Source organism: Cnephaeus nilssonii (genome assembly GCF_951640355.1).
Source record: "Cnephaeus nilssonii genome assembly, chromosome: 12".
NCBI lineage: Eukaryota > Metazoa > Chordata > Mammalia > Chiroptera > Vespertilionidae > Cnephaeus > Cnephaeus nilssonii.
This window is the reverse complement of record NC_137083.1, coordinates 9800446-9822209: the sequence shown is the minus strand read 5'-3', so window position 1 is coordinate 9822209 and position 21764 is coordinate 9800446. Positions and strand designations below refer to the sequence as shown.

The following is a 21764-nucleotide window of genomic DNA, read 5'->3' as shown; positions in this document are numbered from 1 at the left end:
GAGCCCAAGGCATGCAGGAAATTAGAGCCTGCAAACACGAGGGCTCTGTTGGCATGTTTTTACAGGTGAGAGCCTGCTTGGTACAGATGGTGCATGCAGGGGTTAGTGTGGGGGCTGGGAGGGGTATAGGGAAACATACTTCTTTTCTTTATTTGGGCAAGTTTGCTAAAATCACTGAGTGCCCTCCTATCATAGCATTAGCCACCTTACTTTCATTAATAAAAATGAGGGCAAGCACATAGCACAATTCTTAACCCACTTGTGTTAGTATTATTATCACCACCATTTCTATTATGTAGATGAGGAGACTGAGACTCAGAGATTATTTAAAACTCAAGCAGCAGAGCCATGTTTTGAACTTAGGCAGCCTGACAGTAACCTACTGATTATCAAATAATTGGGGTAGTCATTGGAAAAGTTTCATGTGTATTTCAGACAGGGGCATTGTTTACCTAGTGACAGCATGTCAGACAAAAGGTTGGCAATAATTTTTAAAGAACAAGAAGTGATTTGGGTAGTATTAGAAATTTATGAACTACTTGCATTAAAATTCCTATCTATGTGTTTATGTTTAGAGAATACTGGGGATTAAGTGTTTTACGCTTATTTGTTGATTAACTACCTAAAGGCTTTTAAATATTTGATGATCACCTTGCCTTTGCTTATTCAATTTCCTATTCTATTTCTTTGGTCCTAGTTGTCAGCTGATAATAAAAGATAAACTCTCAGACTGAGCTCTGATATATCGAGCTGTACCCCTGTTCTGCTTCACCTTTGCTCTTCCACTGTCTCACACTTTTTCTTTGAGGAAGAAGGAGGTAGATACCTGCTTTATGTGGAAAATTCTGTCCTGGTAATTGAGTGGGAATGTGAGCAAGGGGGCCGTTCCTCAGTATACTGTTGCTTCCTTCTGTAAGCCCAGGTAATTGAGCTGTCATATTTAAAGTTTTATTGGTTAAGATTCAAGTTAGGACGGGTGCCCTTCTTCTGCAAGTTCCTTCAGTGCTGTTTGTGGAAAAGAACAAATAGAAAACTCAGTGAAGTGTTCTGAATAAGGCTGTGGGAAACGAAGTCATTGGTCTCTCTGGTCACAAGGAACACTGAAGGGAAGGGAGTTGTTTAAACACTTAAAAATGGAAAGGAAATACAAATGCCAGCCTGTGGCTCTTCCATATATTATGTCAAAACCAGCTCAGAAGTATGTGACAATCCAGGCAAAGCATTACAGTTTTTAGCCAGTCCAGTCATGATTCTCTGGTGAACTGCACAGTCATGGTTATGATGCATTGGGATGAGAGGTGCTATATAAATGTCAAATGTTACATAAATGTCAGGAATAATTATTGTTAGTTAATGGGGCTAAACTGTTCCTAAGCAAAGCATCGACTCCCATCCTTAGCAGAAGTTCTAACCACCAAAATCCCCCCAGGAGCAGGGAGTTCTAGAAAGGAGCCCAGAGAGGGGTCTGGGCTTAAAAACAGGGGTTGGGGTGGTACCAGGGTCTCCACTTGCTCAAGTGACTACAGGCAAGCCCCTCACCTCTTGGCCTCTGCCTCAGCTCAACTGTAAAATAGGGATGATCAGCACTAGCCCCACTTCTTGTGCTGGGTTGTTTTGCAAATCAAGGGAGTTCATGTGGGCGTGAGTGCTTTGCAAAGTGCGAGCTGCTGCAGGATGACAGGTAGTCTGGAATGGGCTGGCATTTAGCCTGTGCCTTCCCCTGGAGTCTGCCTCACAGGGAGAACATCTGAATGGAAATAAAACTGGAGATGGTGGTGGTGACTGGCCCATGCTGAAAACGCCAGGCTCCTTCTCTCTGGGAGTCGTCAGGAAGATACCGCAGACCAGGCGCCCGGATCCTGCCTTCTGGCTCTGGCTCTGGCTCTGCCACTTGCCAGTCTGTGGCTCTGGAAGTGATCGCCAAGGGCCGTTCCGGCTCTGACGCTGGATCTAAATCAGGCGCATCACTTGGCTGTAGCAGTGATTCACCTTTCGCCTCCAAAAGCAACTCTTCTTCCAGCTTCTCAGGAACACGAAGTGGGGGGCTTGGACAGGGTTGGGTCTGTGTATTCCATGTGAGTGGGCTCAATAAAGTAATTGAGCCTTGGGTGTGAGGTGGGGTGGGGACAATTAAGGAGTTTTGAGTGAGTGCTCTGAGAAGCCAGGATGTACGGAACACTGTAATCAGGTCACGACTGTCGCAGGCATAAAGGAGCTGGGCATCTGCTGGTGACAGAAGAGGGGAGCATCTTGCCCTTAAATGTTCAGAGTCTTCCCTCCCCCCTTCAGGACCCCGTCTCCACCTCTCCCCACCCCCCACCGCCACCCCTTTCAAATGCTACCAGGCCCCTCCGTGGTCCTGTCTGAAACCCTGAGGATTGTTTCCAGGCTGACTCACACCACTAATGTCAGGGAGCCGTGTCACAGGCGCTGGGCTCTGCAAGCTGTTGCTTGCGCTGCCGCCACAGCCGCGCTCTCCGGCGGGTGCACCAGGGTCTGCTCCTTGGGGCGGGGGCAGGGCGGGGCAGGGGCGGGGCCCGCCCCCTCAGCGCGCCGGCCCCGCCCCTTCGCCCTCCCCCGCGGACCGCAATGATTTAGAAGTTCAGGAATCCCACGTGACGTCACCGGGGGGGTGATGTAATGCACTCTAAATAGAATGTATTGTAATCTTTGCTCAGTCCAACGTGGTCCCTTCACCCGGGCTCTGCTCTTGCCTTCTCCACACTTGTTTGGTAAGTTCCTAAAAATACGGCTGGGCCACTTCTGGGGCTTTTGCATTTAGCCACTTTTGTTGCACTTGCCTAGGGAGCCATCTCGGGAGCGTACTTGTTTGCAGGGGTTGGTTCTTGGCAGCAGCCGTGAGGTTACTTGGTCCAATGGGCAGGTCACAGGGCAAGGAGTAGGAAAGATGCGGAGCATTTTTTTTGGAGGGTGATCTGTTTTTGTACCAGAGGGAAGTCTGGCCCCAAATGCCGGTGGATGGACTGTGGACTTCTGCTGTGTCCTGAGGCCACCCCAGAGACCCCACGCCTTGTCCATCCCGGAGCGCGTCTTGGTGGCCGTGGCGCCATGCGACTGGAGGGATGCTAACGTGGAGTGAGCAGTGTCCGCCTGGCGTGCGTGCGTGTGTGGGAGCGTGCGTGTGTTTCCCTGACACGGGGAACAGTTATGAATCGGGGGTGTGTGTTTGCCTCCAGAGACCTGGCAAGGTGCGGAACCCTCCAGAAGTGCGGTCAAGCGGTGGCAGCGGCGGCGGCAGCGGAGACGGCGAGCCAGGAACCTTCCCCCGCGTCCCCAACCTCCCAGCGATGCGGTCGAACCCTCGGAGAAAGTTTGCAAACTTCCAGCGGGCGCGGCGAGGACGCCGGGTCACCTAGCGGGTGGACAGGCGGGTGCGCGGGGCTCGTTCCCTCCTGGGTGCCGAGCCTGTGCCACCTCTCCGGCAGGGCTGCCCGCAGCCGGTGGGCACACGGCCCTGGAGGGGACGTCGCTCTCGGAGGGCACTTGGCTCTTGCTTCGGGGGCGGAAGTCTGGAGAGTGGCCAGGCTCTGCTTGCGTTCCCTCCTGCCACCCTCAGTTCCATGCTCGCTGGCATCACTACCTCTTCCCCGCCGCTGCCCCAAGTGACAGCTGCCGCGTTTGCCGCGGCGCGGGGGCAGTTCACGGCTGCGGAACCTCTACGGCAGATTTTCCGGGGAATCACTTAAACTTTTCACAAAGTTCTTAGAGGGGCAAGACGCGTGAAGGAACCAAGGAGATGTCTCCCGCCGGCTGTATCCCGCTTCTTCTTTGCTAAAGATTTGTTGGAGGGTGGGGGGCGGGGGGGTTAATGAGCTAGATAAAGCCCAGACCTTGTCATCCCCCTCCCCAACTTTCCCTGAACGGGTGCCGCCCCCACTTGATGCTTGTTCAAGGCCAGGACTGGAGTGAGCTGCTTGTATATTTTGTCAGAGTCCGCAGAGTGTGTTTGATTTTTACTTTTCCCTCCCTCTGACATGTGTCAAGGAATAAAGGCTGGATGCAGGTCCATTACGTCATTCTGCTGGCCAGTAAGTGTTTGATTAACAGCTTCAGATATTCAAGGGTTGGGGGGTTTAGAAATGCTGACAAAGCAACTCTGCTTTCCACCCCCAGCCCCCAACATACTTGTACAATCGCCAGTTCCCTGGGCATCTTTATTGCCCGCTCCTCCTGGACCCCTCCTTCTCCGCCCCCTCTCCCGCCCACACCGTTACCACTCTGGCCCCGCCTCCGCCTTTTACTGCGTTCCCCGGGGCGATCACTGTCCCTGGAGTGTGGGTGAGAGCTTCTGGTGTCTGAGGGGAGCATGGTACCTGATCAGCACAGGCACAATCTGGCCTTTTCTATTATTTAAGAAAGGCACCAGCGAGCCCTCTTCTCCAGGGCGAAAATGCCCAGCCCTGATCGCAAAGGCATCTCAGGAAGTGTTTAGAGACATTATGATAATACTGTGTCCCTGTGGTGACTTAGGAAAACAACACACCCATTGCAAACAAAATAATTTTACATAGCGTCTTTCGCCAACTGCTCAGTGCAAGAGAGAAGTAGTGAGGATGCTGACTAAATCAAATTTAGCTGAAAGGATCAAGATGAAACGTTTCATTTCCAAAGTGAGGGAATGAGCCCTGGAACACAAAGTACCATATAATGAATTGCTGTGTTTTTTCCTCTTAAACCTTCCATTTCTATATTTAAGGAGGAAGTTAAATACCTAAGTTATTGAATTGAGTCAGAACTAAAAACAACTGTATGTGACCTGCTTAAGGGATAAAAGTAAAAACTATTGGGGTATGTGTGCAGTAGAAATCAAATAAAAAATTAGTACCAGGGTTTTGGATGAAAGGGCCTGTGGGTTTGGGTGCTCTCTGATTTGGAGTGGGTGAAAGCTAAATAAAGGAACATTTACATTCTGAGTATGTGGGGACTTCTTGAAGGACACATGTTTGGTTATAATCAGATCTACTGTCTTCAAAGTGAAAGCCATGCTATAGTGTAGGCATTTGTGAAACTCCTGTCTGGGGTCTAATTGACAATCCTGCCCCAAGTTTGGGGCTGTATTTATTATTTATTTCCATCTAGAGATGAAATAGTATAACCCCCACACAATACATGTGCATCTAAATGTTAAACTTCTTGTTTGTGATGCACAGACCTAAAGGGAAAAACGGCCAGGGTCAGGGACACTGAAGAGTGTGATTAATGATCAGTGATTTAGTGATCAGTGATTAGTGGTTTTATTCAAACTGTTACCTCTGACCAGAAGCACACATCAGAGGATTAACAGGCTCTTTAGATAAATGCTCATTAGTGGAAGGGGAAAGGCAAAGATAATAGGCATGCACCCAGGGACAACTTTCGAAGAAAATCATTCCCGTCTTCAGAATAATAAGCTCTATTAACAGAAAGCCCTTTTAATTTAAAACTTGCTTTTATCTTGTAAATCAAAGTTAGATGTAAAAGTTTGTAGTGCCATTATAACCTAAACTTTCCCATATCCTCTAGATGTGGATTATCTCAGTAGTGATATATTTTTTTTATTTAAATAAACAATTGGACCTTCAGAGCAGCTGAACCCTGACAAGTCCTTAACTCCCAGGGTTTGAAGGTGTCCCCCCTTCTGGAATGGAGAGTGCCGCTTGCTAACTAGATGGCGCACTGTTATTTGGCGTTCTGTGCTGTGCAGTTCAGGAGCCTAAGCGAGCAAGTAGCTGCTTGCGAGGTGTTCTTCAACACTTACAACAAAGTTGATTCTGTGTAGGTTTGGAGGCTAGACAGTTCTACAAGTTTTTAGTCACATTTTCCATGTTGGTTAAATCTAGGGAGTTCAAGGCTACTGGAAAAATTAGTCTCATTACTAAAAGAAACGTAGAGAACGAGGGAGGAGAGGAGGTACGAGAGTCCAGGAGGTACCTCTGAGTTACAAAAGTGATTGTAAAATACCAGACCTGTTCTTTTTTACTAAGGGCTAGTTTCACAATCTTGTGTCTGAAATACTGAGGCAAATACTCAGATTTATTGTCTTCCTAATCTTGCTGGTGAAAAAAGAAGTTACTAGAGAGAAAGGAAGAAAAAAAAACACCTTGATTTGGTGACTGCAGGAAGCAACACGTTGCTGAATTTATTCTACAGATAATGGTAAGATGCTGTTTATTACGCTTATTAAGCAGAAAGGGAACTTTGCAGTTGGGTTAAATGAAGCCAGTCTTGTATTTTCATAGATGGAATTCAGAAATGGGATTCCTATTTTGCACTGAATATTAATGTTGCTTTTGTCAGTTTCCTGGGACTTGGTAGCATTTTGTGTGGAAGGGTGTGTGTGTGTGTGTGTGTGTGTGTGTGTGTGAATAAGACCATTATTTACCGGGTAAAATAATGTTTATGAGCATGTTTATGTATCAGGTAAGAATTCCCTTTTTCCACGAGCTTTTATGAAGCACTATAATAAGTACTTAAGTTTTAATAAGGAAAGAGTTCTTTAAAAAAGAAGCCTAAAAATTAAAAATAAAACAAACAAACAAAATACCATTCTCCACATTCAAACCTAGCTGTGTATTCCATAGAAGGGTGCTAACGACTGAATATCAGCTATTACTTTAGTTTTAAAACTGAGAAGACAGTGAAAGAACTCACCTGTGCCTCCCTATAAATGTTCCCATTTTCTTTGCTTGTAGCACTTTAAATAAATCTGTTCTTTTGAAATCCTGACTGATTATAGCGATTTTTATTTTCCAATTTGACTCAGAGTAAACACATTTGCTCAATTGATAGTATCTTCAAGCTGTTTTTAAATGTAAATAGCTGATATCCGTAAATTGCCTGGAAATTAGAAGTCAGCTGTGACCACATGTAGTTTATACACGAGCAGATAGTTTGTTAGAACATTCCCACCAAAAGAGTGAAAACTGTGCCTTTACTTCTCTATCTCTGTGGTATTGCTGCTTTTATTTGAATAGGTGGTTAAATGAATGGTAGTTTGTCCAGAGACTTTTCCTTCATAACTTTTCAATGACAGTGAATTGAAGATTTTCATGACAACTACTTGTCAGTTTTCCACACCACAGGTTCAAAACCAATCAGTCATGGACTTTCCATGGCTGTTTGTACTGACGTCAAGTTCTTGGTCCCCTGATTTCTTATTATAATCTACTTTTTAGCAATGATGTATCACCATCCTACAGCTTTTCCCTAGCATTGGCATTTGCTTCTTATTAAGTTGAAAATTATTTTGTGTATGTGGGGGTGATACTGGCTGGATCCCCAAGATGTGAACTTTGTATTTGCTGTTGGTTTTCTTCGGGTTGTGTTGTTAAATTAAAATTAGGGATTTGAGTGGACTGATTATTTTTATTTTTTTATATTTTTTTATTGTTTAAAGTATTACATTTATTAGTACATATATCTCCTTTTTTTCCCCATTGATCTTCCCCCAGCCTCCCCTACCCCCTGTTGCATGCCCTCACCTTCCCCCCCCCCCGCCATGTCTTATGTCCATTGGTGTGCTTATTGGACTGATTATTTTTGTCATCTTTTTTTTTCTTCTTCTTCACTTCAAAGCATTGCCGTTAGTCACAAAATTAATGTGATCATGCTGGTGTTTCCCATCTATATGCTTCTTTTGCTTCTTACAAATTGGATTTCTACAGCAATTTAAGATCTTTTTTTAGAGGCAGTTTTCTTGGATGAAGATGGAACAATGATCTCAGTCAATTCATTATCTTGTCCAGCTTGACTACCAGCTGTATTATGGGAATCAACCAATGCTTTTATAAATTAGTGTTTAAAAATTCAAATCTAGGGCTATTTCTCTGAATCCTATTTGAGAAAATTATACAACTGAGATAAGGTAATAAATGTGTGCGTGTAGAGACAATAGCCTCAAATATTTAAGTGTGAGAAAGGAGCACCTTTAGATATGCTAAGCAGACTTAAAGAACTTTTTTGTGTTGCTATTCATAAACTAAATAAGCTATATTGCAGCATTACTTTAAAAAGAAATGCTGGCACTTTAAAAATGACATCATGGTTAATGTTTTCACTAAAGAGTTTTTACATTTTGGATTAGGGAAAAAATGGCAATTGGTGTTTTTTGATGATCCATTAGTATTGCATTGTTGGGAGAGAGAGACAGACAGACAGACAGACAGAGGTAGAACACTTTTACAAGTTTCTAGATTATGATAACACTGTTTCAGAAACAAGAGCAAAAACGTGATGCTCTATTGAGACTCTGGAACTTTCAAAATAAAACTTGTAAGTTTAGGATAAATTCCTGAATGTATAAGATGTTACGCTGACATTTCATATTTCTTTCCTCCATGCTCACTCTATTGCCCAACTATCTTTTCTGAGAAATAGATCAAAGTTCATTTAACACTTTAAAAATACATATTTGCTTGCTTCTCTTTCCTCAAGGTTTACATTTCTAATCTCTACCCTAAAATTAACAAGGATTGAAAACTACTATGTTGATGTTTGGCTTGAACTAATTTTAGAGAGTAAGAGTTCTTTTCGGCCTAGGCATTCTGATGGTGTGATAGCAAGGCTTGTGGTATATGTAGAGCTGGAGCTGGGGGAGGTCTTTTCACTCATAAACCAACCTCTTCACTCTGAAGAACAGAACCTAAGGCCTGGTGGCATTCACTGGTTCACCCAAGGCCCAGAACTAAAGAGCAGAATGGAGCCTAGAAGCCCAGTCTCTGCCTCCAGGTCCGTCAGGTTTTCTTTCCATGAGCCAGGCCACCAAAAATGCCCTTGTCACGAATAAAACACAGCCCGTGGCTTTGGATCCCTGCTCTTTTCAAGCCTTTGATCGCTAACCTTTCAGACAATTAAAAAAAAATCAGATATTTTGAATAAATGCCCTAACCATATAAATCATAGTTTCTATTCTGTTTATTCTTACATATCTGTGATGTTAATTTTTCTAATATCGGCCTCCTTATTTGAGGGTCATTATTCTTCTTCACCATTATTATTAGACATGCCCTGTTAAAACTACACCATCCAGATTTCATTTGAGACTAAAACCAGACAGGACTAAAAATACTCTAAAAGACCATTCAGAATAAGGCAGTAACTTTTTTTACTTCTCAACTTTTCTTTATCATCTTGGAGGAAGAGATCTGAAAAATTATTTAAAGTTAAAATCAATAATCTTTGTTTTAGTTGAATACAGCAACAAGTGTTTTCACTCTGGCAGATGTACTTCTGCCCAGGATCCATCTGTAACTTATTATCTTCCCAGGTTGGTGTATAGGAATGAGAGGGTTTAGAGGTGAATATTACTACATGAGAAGTGAGTTGAGTCTGGAAGTATGCTCTTTGTGGTTTGACTGGCAAAACCTGACTAATCATAGCTAATAGAAATCATGCATGCAACATAGGGGGCTCCAGAGCACCAAACATTTGATTTAAGATGACATTTAGGTTATGCCATATTTAGGATGGGGAGCAAGAATATCTCAATAGAAATCTTGAATGCATCTACTGTATGTGTGGTTTGGCCTGGCCTGTAGGTTTTCTCTCCAGCTCTTTGCATGAAGGCTTTATATCAGAATTCAGGTCTCTTTTCTTCTTTTATTGCACTGAAGAGCCCTGTGTTGCATGATTTCTCAAATATAATACATTTCAGCCAGTTTTATGCAAGTCGCTCTCTGCTGGCTTCCCAAGGAGGGGAAACCACATGCAACAAAAAACATCTTTGTTGTTGTTGTGTGTTTTTTTGAATTAGCTGGTTGTTAAAAGAAATACATTTTGTCTTTATTTGCCAGATCTGGTAGGGCCATTTCACTTTATCAAAACAATATTTTCTTCTTTAAGTAAGCAGTGAGGCTGTTTGGCTTCTAAATGATCAGGTGCTAATCTGTTCACCAGAGGGTAGAAGGTATTGAGGCCAAAGTCCATTTCCGCTAGGGCAGTGGTCCGCAAACCGCAGCTTGTGAGCCACACGCGGCTCTTTGGCCCCTTGAGTGTGGCTCTTCCACAAAATACCACGTGCGGGCGTGCACGTACAGTGCGATTGAAACTTCGTGGCCCATGTGCAGAAGTCGGTTTTCGGCTCTCAAAAGAAATTTCAATCGTTGTACTGTTGATATTTGGCTCTGTTGACTAATGAGTTTGCCGAGCACTGAGCTAGGGTACCTAGGTGTGATGTGCCGCTCCATCATGAAGAACCTGACTTGCCTCACTGTAATGACAACACTGTCTAGAAAAACAGCCCTTCTGGGAGAAAAGATAATATTATAGGTTCAAATCTCTATATTCTGCGGAGAGGCTGATAATGTGCTGAAGATGGCTCTTAGAATGCCAGGGTTACTTATTAAGCTACAACATGGTAAAACATTCACAGGCCAGAACTTGACCATCTACATCTTAAAAGCCTTAATAATCCTCTCCATCCCTTCTCTGCATTTTCTTTATGTTAATGTTTTTCTAGATTTATTTTTTTGACACCTATTCTTGTTACTCTGCTTTCATGAGTAATCCTACAATGACAAATCAAAAATATGTGCATAGTGGAGAGGGGATGTTTTTCCATAAGGGAAATAGATTTTAATATCAAATCTTAGAAGAAAAAATAGCAAGACAAAGAGAGAAAGGTTCAAAATCTGATTGATGGCATCAGGGGCTCTGCCATGCCCAGCTCTGCAACAAAGTGGGCTATGGCAACAGGAGAAGAAGCCTAAGACCGGAAGAGGGGATCCCCAAGGTGCTGCCTTGAACTCAGTATGCTTTTCTGCTCAGTTTCTTCATTTGTAATAAGAATTTTGGTCTTGACCAGCACTGTTCAATAGTGGGAACCACATATACCAGCTGCATATGTAATTTTAAATGTCCTAGTAGCCACATTAAAAAGGCGAAAAGAAACAGAAGTTAACTTTAATAACACTTTTTATTTAACCCAGTATATATGAAATAATATCATTTAGACTTATAATCAATATTAAGAATGCTGATGAGATGCTTTATGACTTTTTGGGGGTACTAAATCTTTGAAATCTGGTGTGTATTTTGCGATTACTACACAATTCAGACTAGTCACATTTCAAGTGTTCCGTGGCCACTTGTAACCAGTGACTATGGCATCAGGCAATGCACATATGTATATTCTGTATCAATGGTTCTTAATCTTAGCTGCCCAGTAGAACTACCTGTGTTTATTTCAAAAAAATATTGATATCTCCACCCCATTGTGATTTAATTGGGGTAGAGCTCTCGGCCTCTGTATTTTTAAAAAGTGTTTCTAAAGTGTAGCCAGGGTTGAGAACTGCAATTCTAACTGATCTCTAAGGAATCTTCTACTCTGTGATTCTATTTAAGGAAAGGGATTGCAGTATTGCATTCAGAGTTCAAGGGCAGTAAGTGGTTGTTATAGATGTGCAGCATACTACAAAACACATTTAAGAAAATATAATTAATAAAAATTAAAATGTATAGATTGATTAATTAAGAAGGTAGTTCTTTGTACCTCACACGAGCTCAATTTTGTGTAAGTTTCAAATATGGATGTTTTAAATGGTTTGCTCTCCTCCTTTCCCCGCAAAATCTTAACTTATAGTTTGCTTTGCACATAGCCTCTTAGAAACCCTCCATTTTGTAAATGGTCAGGATTGACACATTTCAGTTAGGTTGCTAGTTTGCTGTTTTTGTCCCAAATACTACTTGCCTTTAGCTGTTTTTGGAGGGAAATCTTACTGCATTTGAGATATCTGGATTCCCTTGTGTTTCTTCCCTCTAAGTTTTAATAAGCTTTGTGTCATTGCACCGGATAAACTTGCCCTATGCTCATGTCAAGATGTTAGTTAGAGCCCCCTAGACTTAAGGTCTTCATTCTATTTGACATCCCTTAAAATAGTAGAAGAATCAATATTTCTCAATGCACACCAGAATGTTTTCCTTTAATTATTTTTAACAATATACCAGCTGTGCATTCACTAAAGGATAAAAATAATCATATATGTAAAGAGATAATGATTTCCAAATTGTTCACCTATTGTCTTTTGAAGTCAACAAACAGCATTGCTTGTGGAGGGGAGGAGACCTCGGGGAAGGTCCTTGTGACTTTATGCTGCTGAGAGCCTCTGCATTCCCGCATTCATGAGTCATTTCACCCGGAACCTCTCTCCTTATCCCACAGCAGTCTGTTTCCAAGTGCATGTCTGTCTGACCATGTGCTTTTCAACATGACCTAAAACCATTTTTAGGCACAAAACTGCATGTTTCTTTACATTTTGTGAGATGCTATTTGTGCTTTCTGTAATGTCATTTATTAGAAGAATTTACCCTCCATTTATTAAGACAGCTTTGAGTCCCATTTTATAGATGGAGAAGCTGAGGGGTTGACAAGGCTAGGTAGGCATCCTGTTTGTTAATTAGAAGGGTGGTCAGTGTGAAAAGAGAGCTCACATTTATTATAAGCACTATCTGGGTGGCTGCCAGGTGGGAATTTTCCAGTTGTGTTTACTATTGCATTTGCCTATGGATTTATAAGTAACATGCTTTCTGATGATTTTCTATGCATGCATTATTTGCATTTAAATTGTTTCTCTGTTAATAATTCTTGAGTCCCAGCTTTAGGCTACATGTACTTGGATTGATTAACAAATACATATGGGTATATCAACATCTTAATGTGGGATCTGTACTAAATGTTGCATGGAGACATCTGTTACAAACCTGTGTTTTTGGTAGAATCTAGGGAAACTTTCTCTCAGGCAAATTTGTGATCGACTGTTAAAGGACTTTGTGGAGTGACAATGAGATTAAAGATTTAAGTTGTTCAACTCTTTTGGGGGTTCAAAGTAAAGGGGTTTAGGTATTCATTCACTGAGCAAGATAGATTCTAGTTCTAGCTCCTGAATTACCTTTAATGAAATACTTTGGCTCTTGTTATACCAATGTACTGTCTTCACACTGGGCCCGAGCCATCTGCTTTTGAGAATTTGGTTTTTGTTTTCTCCTAATGATGATTAAGGTTGGACTTAGCCATTTTCAGTTGCTATCTGCACCTCTATGTCTTCAGTGGGTGAGATAAAAGCCAGGATTAAGCATGCAGTCTGTGGCCAGTGCCAGGGAGGGATTACTTTGGATCCTTTTGTAAGCATAATGTTAAAGTTAAAGCAATTTTAATATCCACACATATATGTGGTTATGGTGGTTAAGCTTGTATATAAATAAAAACCTTGGCCAATGAAGACCACAGTGTTACTAGAATATATACTTATAAATGTGATTATCATTTTTTTGAGAATGCCCATAGATAAAATGTTCCTCCTTTTGAGCAAATGTATTTGTCATATTGATTTAAATACACACATTGTCAATTAAAAGATATTACAAGATTTTTAAAAAATGTGAGACCATGTTTAAGACACTCTTCTTTTCTAATAAGGCCCGTCTAAGCACACACTGTTTACGACTTCATCTCCCAGCTTTGCAAAGCCAGATGACTAACAACCACCATTCTTAGTCCCGCGCTGGTGGACGTCATCAGACGATGTGTGCAGTGTTTTGGCACCATGAAGCAGCGTGTAATTTGAAATTGTACTTTTTGCTAAATACCCATGCTAATCTCCAACCATTCAAGACATTAAGAAAACCAAACAGCGATGTCTGCCCATTGGATGGAGGCAGCAGTGGCTCAGAAGCACTCACAAAAGCCAGGGAGGAAAAAATGACATGTAATTACTTGGCATGCCCTTTGGAAGGGACATTCTTAAGACGGACAGGTTCACCACTTAACCCACGGTTCATTTTTACCCTTCCCCCCTAAAGCACAAAAACTATAGCATCAGAGCATCTTTAAAAGGAAGGCTGTAAATGGATGCTTTGTCTTTTTTTTTTTTTAATTTAGTACATATTAGGAAGCCTTATATTCCTTTACATAGTTTTAGTTATTTGATGCTTATTTTTAAAAACAGAAATTCTGGAGATTGGTTGTGTCACAGGTGAAGATACTTACTATTACTGAACTATCCTCTTAAACATGGTTAACATGGATAATTTTATGTTAGGTGTATTTTAGCTCTTTTTTTCTTTTTTTTTAAAAAGAGGGATAAGATTTGCTCATAGGCATTCCCCAGATGGAGAAATAGAATGTATGGACCACTTGTTCAAAGTTAGGTGTGGCAGCTGTCATGCCTTAATGGGAGGAGCAGAAATCTAGAGAGGACTTTTGTATTTTAGGCCTGGCATAGGGGGGGAGAGGTGTGATGTGATTCTGACATGCAGGATAATTCAGGGGAGACAACAGCTAGGCACACAGATCCAAATGACCCTTTTCTGAAGACTGGTTTGATCTCGATGGGTCATATGTTTAGTAAGCTGTATCATTTCATTTGAAAAACACATCATGTGACATCTCTATTTGTGTTGACTGATTGCCTTTTCAGTGCAAGGATCTGCTCAACTGAGATCAATGAAAATACATAGCCTTGCAGTTTATGTAGGGGAATATAAACCCCACTTCCTTTCTTCCTTCCTCCCTCCCTCTCTTCCTTCATCAGACATTTACTAAACACATATTATGTGCCAGGTACTAGGGATACATGATCAAAAACAGACTCCTTGGTTCCTCTCCTCACGGAACTTGCTGGGAGAATTGACACTAAATAAGTCTTTGCAATGGAATGTTGTGGGAAGGTGAGGGGTGCAAGGCTGAAGGCAGAAAGCTCAGTTAGGGATTAGTGTGGTTGTCCAGGCAAGAGGTGATTGTGGCTTGGGCTATGGTGGTGCCAGATCCAAAAGCCATCTAAGAGATAGGATCCATATGACTAGGGGATTGATTAACTGGAAGATGAAGGAAAGGGAGAGGAGTTGTACTCACTCTAAGGGAAGAGGGAGCCAGGCAGGATAAGCCTGACCCAGCAATGAAGTCCAGGTTGTTCTTTGTGGTGGTAGAGGAGGGAAGGGTTTCTGGCCCAACGCCCTGTAATCTTGTGTCTGAGTCCTTGGAAGAGAACAGAAAATAACTGAACAAAAACTCGAAGAGCAACTATAACTAAAAACTGTAGTGCAGCCATTGTATTGCAAGGCAGTGCCGTTTTTATAATTTCTGTCACAGAAAAGGCCCTCCAGAGAGAGAGGCATCCACCTGCCAGGCAACCACAGCTCTGGCACTCAGGTGTGCGTGGCCAGATGTGTTAGTTCCCTAGGGCTGTAACAAATTACCACCAACCGGGCAGCTTAAACAACAGAAATTTATTCTGTCCCAGTTCTGGAGGCTAGAAGTCCAAGATCAAGGTGTTGGCAGGGTTGCTTCCTTCTGAGGGCTGTTTCAGAAGGCTTGGAGATGGCTGTCATCCCCGTCTCTTCAAATGGTCTTCCTTACGTGTCCAAATTTATCCTTTTTATAAGTATACTGGTCATAATGGATTAGGACCCACTATAAAGGTCACAATTTAACTTGACTACCTACGGAAAGACTTTATCTCCAAATTAGGTCCCTTTCTAAGACACTGGAGACGTGGGGGGGGGGGGGGGTAGATCACAATTCAACCCGTAACAGCAGGTATGCCCAGCAAGAAGAAAATACCCAGGGCAAGTAGTAGTGAGACCCCACGGGAGCTGACCAATTGGGAGTGATGTAGATTATAACCAGACATTTTTAAAACCATGTTAAAAATAAGTTTCCAAATAGATGGAACCCCAGAAAAACTTGGAATAAATCTTCAGATATGTGGACTCACACATTACCAGGAATAGACAAAGGCAGCAAAACACAGAAGAAAAAAAAAACCCTGCACTTTAAAACAGATGTATACATATTACACTGATTAATGAATTTGCTAATGTGGGCATTGACCTTGGTTTGGCCTTGAATTTGTCCCTAGGGTTTGTGAAAGAGCAATGCCATAAAGGCAACACAACTTTTAACCCTGAGAACAAAGAATTAAATACAACTGTAGTTTGTCACTCTGCCAGGCTTAACAATCATTGTCTTGATGTGCTAATATTTACTGACAAGGACAAAAGCCACCAGTTCCCATAACAGAACACACATACCAAGTTGAATATAGATGTTTCAATGCAGGAAGAAAAAAATTCTGATTTTCTAGTTGTTGATGGACATTTATACCTCTGTGCTATCTCTGTTTTATACAATGAAAACACAGAAGTAAAAGTTCTGTGCTTTAAAAACATATTATAATGAAAAGACAAAAAATGGGTAAAGGATCTGCATAGAGAATTCTCCAAAGAGGATACGCAAATGGCTAAGAAGCACATGAAAATGTGTTCAGCATCTCTAGCTATCAGGAAAAGCAAATCAAAACCATGGTGAGATACCACTTCACATCCACTAGGATGTCTATAATAAAAAAGACAGGCAATAACACATGTTGATGAAGATGTGGAGAAATTGGAATTCTCATACATTGCTGGTGGGATTGAAAAGCAGTTTGGCAGTTCCTCAAACAGTTAAACATAAACTTATGATCCAGCAATTCCACTTTTAGGTATAACCTAGAGAAATGAAAACATATGTCCACATAAAAACTTGTACATAAATGTTCATAACAGGGTTAGTCATAATAGCCAAAATGTGGAAACATCCCCAAGTTTATCAACTGATGAATAGATAAACAAAATGTGGTATGTCCATATATTGGAATACCACTTGGTCATAAAAATAAATGAAGTACTTACTAATCCTCTCTAATAAAATGGTAATATGCAAATTAACTATCACTCTGCTACATAAGCCACACCCACCAGCCAAGCCACGCCCACCAGCCAATCAGGGTGAGTATGCAAATTAACCCCAATCCAAGATGGCTACAGCCACAGAGAGCAAGGTTTCCCAGGTAACAGAGGAAGCCAAGCTTTCCATAGCCGTTGCAGGCCTAAGCCTCCACTCAAGCTACAAAGTTTCAATTATAGAAGGTAAACAAATTCAAACAAATGGCAGCAGAATGGAGCTTGAGAGAGCAGGCCAGGGTTGCCGGCGGCAACAGGGGAAGCAAAGCTTTCTGCACACCCTGGCCGGGCTCACCTGCTTAAGGCTACAAAGTTTCAATTGTAGAAGGTGAATTAACTGCCACAGAAATGGCTGCCGGAGCCCCAGGCTTGGCTCCACTCCAGGCTACAAAGTTTCAATTGTAGAAGGAAAATAAATTCCAGATACCAGGGCCTCCCCTTGGGTTGCCAGGGGGCGTGGCCGGCCTGCAAACCACCACAGGCCCCTCGCTCAGGCCGCCCCACACCCCAAGGGAACCCCCACCCTTATCTGTGACACCCTTCAGGGAAAACCAGCTGGCCCCCACCCATGCACCAGGCCTCTATCCTACATAATAAAAGAGTAATATACAGATTGATCATCACTGCAACACACAATATAGCTTCCCCCATGTGGTCAAAGATCCTGCCCCCATGTGGACACAAGATGGCCACCACAAGATGGCTAGCAGGAGAGGGCAGTTGGGAGGCACCCGGCCTGCAAGGGAGGGCAGTTGTGAGGGACCAGGCTTGCAAGGGAGGGCAGTTGGAGGTGATCAACCCTGCAGGAGAGGGCAGTTAGGGGTGACCAGGCTGGCAGAGGAGAGGGAAGTTGGGGGCAAACAGGCTGGCAGGGGGGCAGTTAAGCATCAACCAGGCTGGCAGCAGAGTGGTTAGGGGGTGATCAGGCTGGCAGGCAGAAGCGGTTAGGGGCAATCAGGAAGGCAGGCAGGCAAGCAGTTGGGAGCCAGCAGTCCTGGATTGTGAGAGGGATGTCCGACTGCCCGTTTAGGCCCACCGGGATCGGGCCTAAACGGGCAGTCGGACATCCCTCCAGGAGTCCCAGATTGGAGAGGGTACAGGCTGGGCTGAGGGACAACCCCCCGCCGTGCACGAATTTCGTGCACCGGGCTTCTAGTACATGATATAATATGCATGAACTTTCAAAATATTGTGCTAAGAAAAAAGCCAGACACAAAGGACCACATCTTATATGATTCCATTTATAGGAAAGTTCCAGATTAGGCAAATCCATGGAGACAGATGGTAGATTAGTGTTTGCCTAAACCTGAGGGTGGGACTGGGGGCTTGGGATGACAACTAAGGGATATGTAGTTTCTTCTTAGAATGATGAAAATGTTCTAAAATTGATAGTGGTGATGTTTGCACAAATCTGTAGATATTCTAAGGCCATTGAATTGTACATTTTAAGTGGTGAATTGTATGATATGTAAATTATATCTCAAAAAAGCTGTTAAAAATATATATCATGGGGGAAAATGTAGGATGCTAAATTTAGTTAGAATATATGACAAATGGGATATATTTAACCCAGCAACTTCTCTACATGTATCAAGATGAACATTAAACAAAGTTAGTAGGTGTATTATAAACCTTGGCAATAGGAATAGGCAACTACTAAAAATCATACCACATATGTCATATGTGTCTCTATCCCATATCTCTCTCCCAGGCTACGAGCCCTGATTTCCAATTTTCTCTGACTATTTCCTCCTAGATGGACTGCTGCTGTTCCTTAATTTTTAAATTGTTCAAATATTAACATCCTCATACCATTTCTCCTTGTGACACACTCATTTCAGTGGAGGCTTCCATCCTCCTCTGTGCCCCCAGCTTGAACCCTCATGATAATCATGGACTTTGCCTTTTCCCTTGGCCATCATGAGCATGTCATTGTCAAGTTTTGTAGACGACCCCCCCCCCCACTTGAATAATGTCTTATTAGTTTTTTCCTTTTGCCCTGTCTCCTTCTCAAGCAGTTCCTTCTATGAAGTGGAAGTTAAGGGTAACATGATTATTTATTGAGCCTTGACCAATATCTACTCTCTTGATCTACCACGTCACCTTCAGAACAAAATTAACAAGGAGATGAAGTTATTCCTTTTTATAGATAAGTAAAGTGAGGCATAGAAGTTAAAGGGCAAGTCAGTTACTGTGACAAAACCAGTAAATGGAGAAGTTGGAATTTGGAACCATCTTTGTCTGGTTCCCAAGCTCAACTCTTTCCATCTTGGCTACAAAATAATCTTTCAACTTTATGGCTCTGAACATCTCATTTCCCTGCTCAAGAGCCTCTTCCAGCATCTCTTTCAGGCCTCTAGGGCAGTGGTCAGCAAACTCATTAGTCAACAGAGCCAAATATCAACAGTACACGATTGAAATTTCTTTTGAGAGCCAAATTTTTTAAACTTAAACTTCTTCTAATGCCACTTCTTCAAAATAGACTCGCCCAGGCCGTGGTATTTTGTGGAAGAGCCACACTCAAGGGGCCAAAGAGCCGCATGTGGCTCGCGAGCCGCAGTTTGCCGACCACGGCTCTAGGGCAACTGCAGCCAGCATCCCTGTAGTTTTACCCCACATTCAAGCCAGACCCATAATAAACTCTTGTTTGTGTTGAGTGTCTCTCCACCATGTCCAGACTCTCCTCTTCCCTGGAACTTCTCCTGTCCTCACCCAGCACTCCCTTCTCCTCTAACTCCTCACCTTCTGCCCCTGGAAACATAATCCCCCCAAACCAAAAACTGAATGAGAAATTAATTCCTTAGTGCTTTCTTAAGACTTTTCTTAAGGTTTTAAAAAAATTATCTTCTGTTGAGCTTATTTTTATGTTTATCATAAATTCCCTCCCCTGGATTGTAAACTCCATAACAGCTCAGTTTTGATTTCCCTCATAGAATCTACCATATAGTCCCTTACACATGATAGATGTTTAATTAATCCTGAGTGAATTGATTACGGGTTACTTGGACATTGTTCTTTGTCATGAATTTCCTATTACCAGCATAAGATTCTGGATGTCTGTTGAGTGTTCCTGGGAGAATCTGCCTACGGAGACTTGGTATATTGATGGATGTCCCTGCAGCTTAAAAACTATTGTAATAATATTTTAGAAATTAAAAAATGAGGTGGGATGACTAAATCCCAGAGGATCTCACAACTCTAAGGAATTTTTGTTTTTTTCATGTTCACATGCCCTTTCATTCCTTGTTTAGAGGTGAACATAATTTTTAAATGGCTTTAATCAGAGTAGTGACACATTTAAAAAATATATTTTTATTGATTTCAGAGAGGAAGGGAGAGCGAGCGAGAGAGAAACATCAATGATGAGAGAGAATCATTGATTGGTTGCTTCCTGCATGCCCACTGGGGATCAAGCCCACAACCCTGGCATGTGCCGTGACCAGGAATCAAACCATGACATCCTGGTTCATAGGTCGGTACTCAACCACTGAGTGTCGGCTGGGCAAGAGACACATTTTAAAATTCTTGCTTCCTTCACTTAACTACACCACAGACATGTTTTCATGTTGCTACATAGTTTTCAAAACTATGATTATGCGTCATATTCCATTGAGTTGCTATACCATAATTTCTTTCCCACCCCTTATTGTTTGACATTTAAGTTTGCTGTGAATTTTTTTATGATTATATAAAAAAACACATGACCAATCTTTGGGCAAAATAAATATATACTCTGAAGACCTTAATCTCTTTCCCCTCATGCTGGTTGAAAAAAAACAAAAAACACCTTCCTTTAGAGTTGAGCATAGGCAAAATTGGGAAAGAGACTAAGTTTGTCTTGGGCACTCTCACACTTATTTTATTTCTGTCCCTCTTTCTCTAGAACATTCTGTCCCACCACAGTGCCTGTCACAGGCACTCAGGGCTTCCCTCCTCCACTAGACACTGACCTGTCTACCGCCTGCCCTCCTTCCCTCTTCTTGCTAGCCTGACTTCTCGCTCCTTCTCTTACTTCTCCAGAGCCTCAATCTTAGTAATACGTTAGATACTCAATATATTTTTAGGAGCTTGTAATTTATTACAGAATGACTTCTGGAGATGGTCATGTGATAGCCCAACAAAGAGCATCATTAAATGTGTGCCTTTGCTCTTTTCAGCTAGAACTCTTCTAGGTTCTAAGGTTATGGCAGTGAACCAGCAGACAAAATCTCTATACAAAGAGTAAATATATAACGTTTCATTGAGCAGTAAGTGCCAAAAAGAAAGATGAAGCTGGCTATGTAGAGGCAGCATGCTCTTTCATTTTTCAGATGAAGGAGTGAGGGAAGACCTTTCTGAGAAGGTGATATGAGCAGAGAGCTGCTGAAGTGAGATAGCAGTTCCTGCAGAGACCCGGAGAAAGAGCTTTCAGGCAAAGGGAGCTGCTAGTACAAAGGCCTTGGTGAGTTTGAGGAGCTAGCTGCAAGAAAGCAGACACAGAGGCAGTGAGGAAGGGGTAGGAGGTGGTGGGTGGCTACATCATGTAGGGGCTTGCGGACTATGTTATGAATGAGGGTGGCAAAGGAGACCTGTTAGGAGGTAAGAAAGGTGATGGCCTGGAGTGGGTGATTATGGGAGAGGCAGTAAGGAAGAGTTTGGTTTATTTTGAAGGTAAAGCCAAAAGGACACGCTGACAGGCTGGGTATGAGGGTAAGAAAGAAGTCAGAGGATGCTTAGGTTTTAATGTGAGATACTAGGAGGATAGAGTTGTCATCAACTGAGATGGGGAAGATGGCTGATGGAACAGGTTTGGTAGAGGCGACGAGGAGCTCAGTTTGGGACAAGTTATGTGTGAGAAGATGTCCAGTAGACCAGTGGGATGCAGAGTCTGGCATTCAGGGAAAAGACTTTGGGCTACAGGCATGAAAAGTGTCAGAATCACAGTCTGGCATTAGATAGGCCAGTCTCATCTCTGAACACACAGCTCCTCACTCAATGTGCCCCAACCACACTGGAATCTCAGGTCCTTGAAATCACCAAGCCTTATGAGCTGCAGGGCCTTTGCATAT

The 21764-nt window shown here is 42.5% G+C and overlaps 1 protein-coding gene across 5 annotated transcripts in view; it reads left to right on the top strand.

Moving 5' to 3' along the window:
* Nucleotides 1-2679: 2679 nt before the first annotated feature.
* The window catches only part of CREB5 (cAMP responsive element binding protein 5), a 396562-nt gene continuing 377477 nt past the window's right edge, over nucleotides 2680-21764 (top strand). For 2 of the 5 annotated variants that reach the window (XM_079785887.1, XM_079785884.1), the window contains exon 1: nucleotides 2694-4049. In XM_079785887.1, the coding sequence (XP_079642013.1) occupies nucleotides 3996-4049 (54 nt within the window). In that variant the 5' untranslated portion in view covers nucleotides 2694-3995. Of the gene's footprint in view, nucleotides 4050-21764 lie in introns of all 5 variants that reach the window. The other 3 variants (XM_079785886.1, XM_079785885.1, XM_079785888.1) reach the window with 3 other exon arrangements.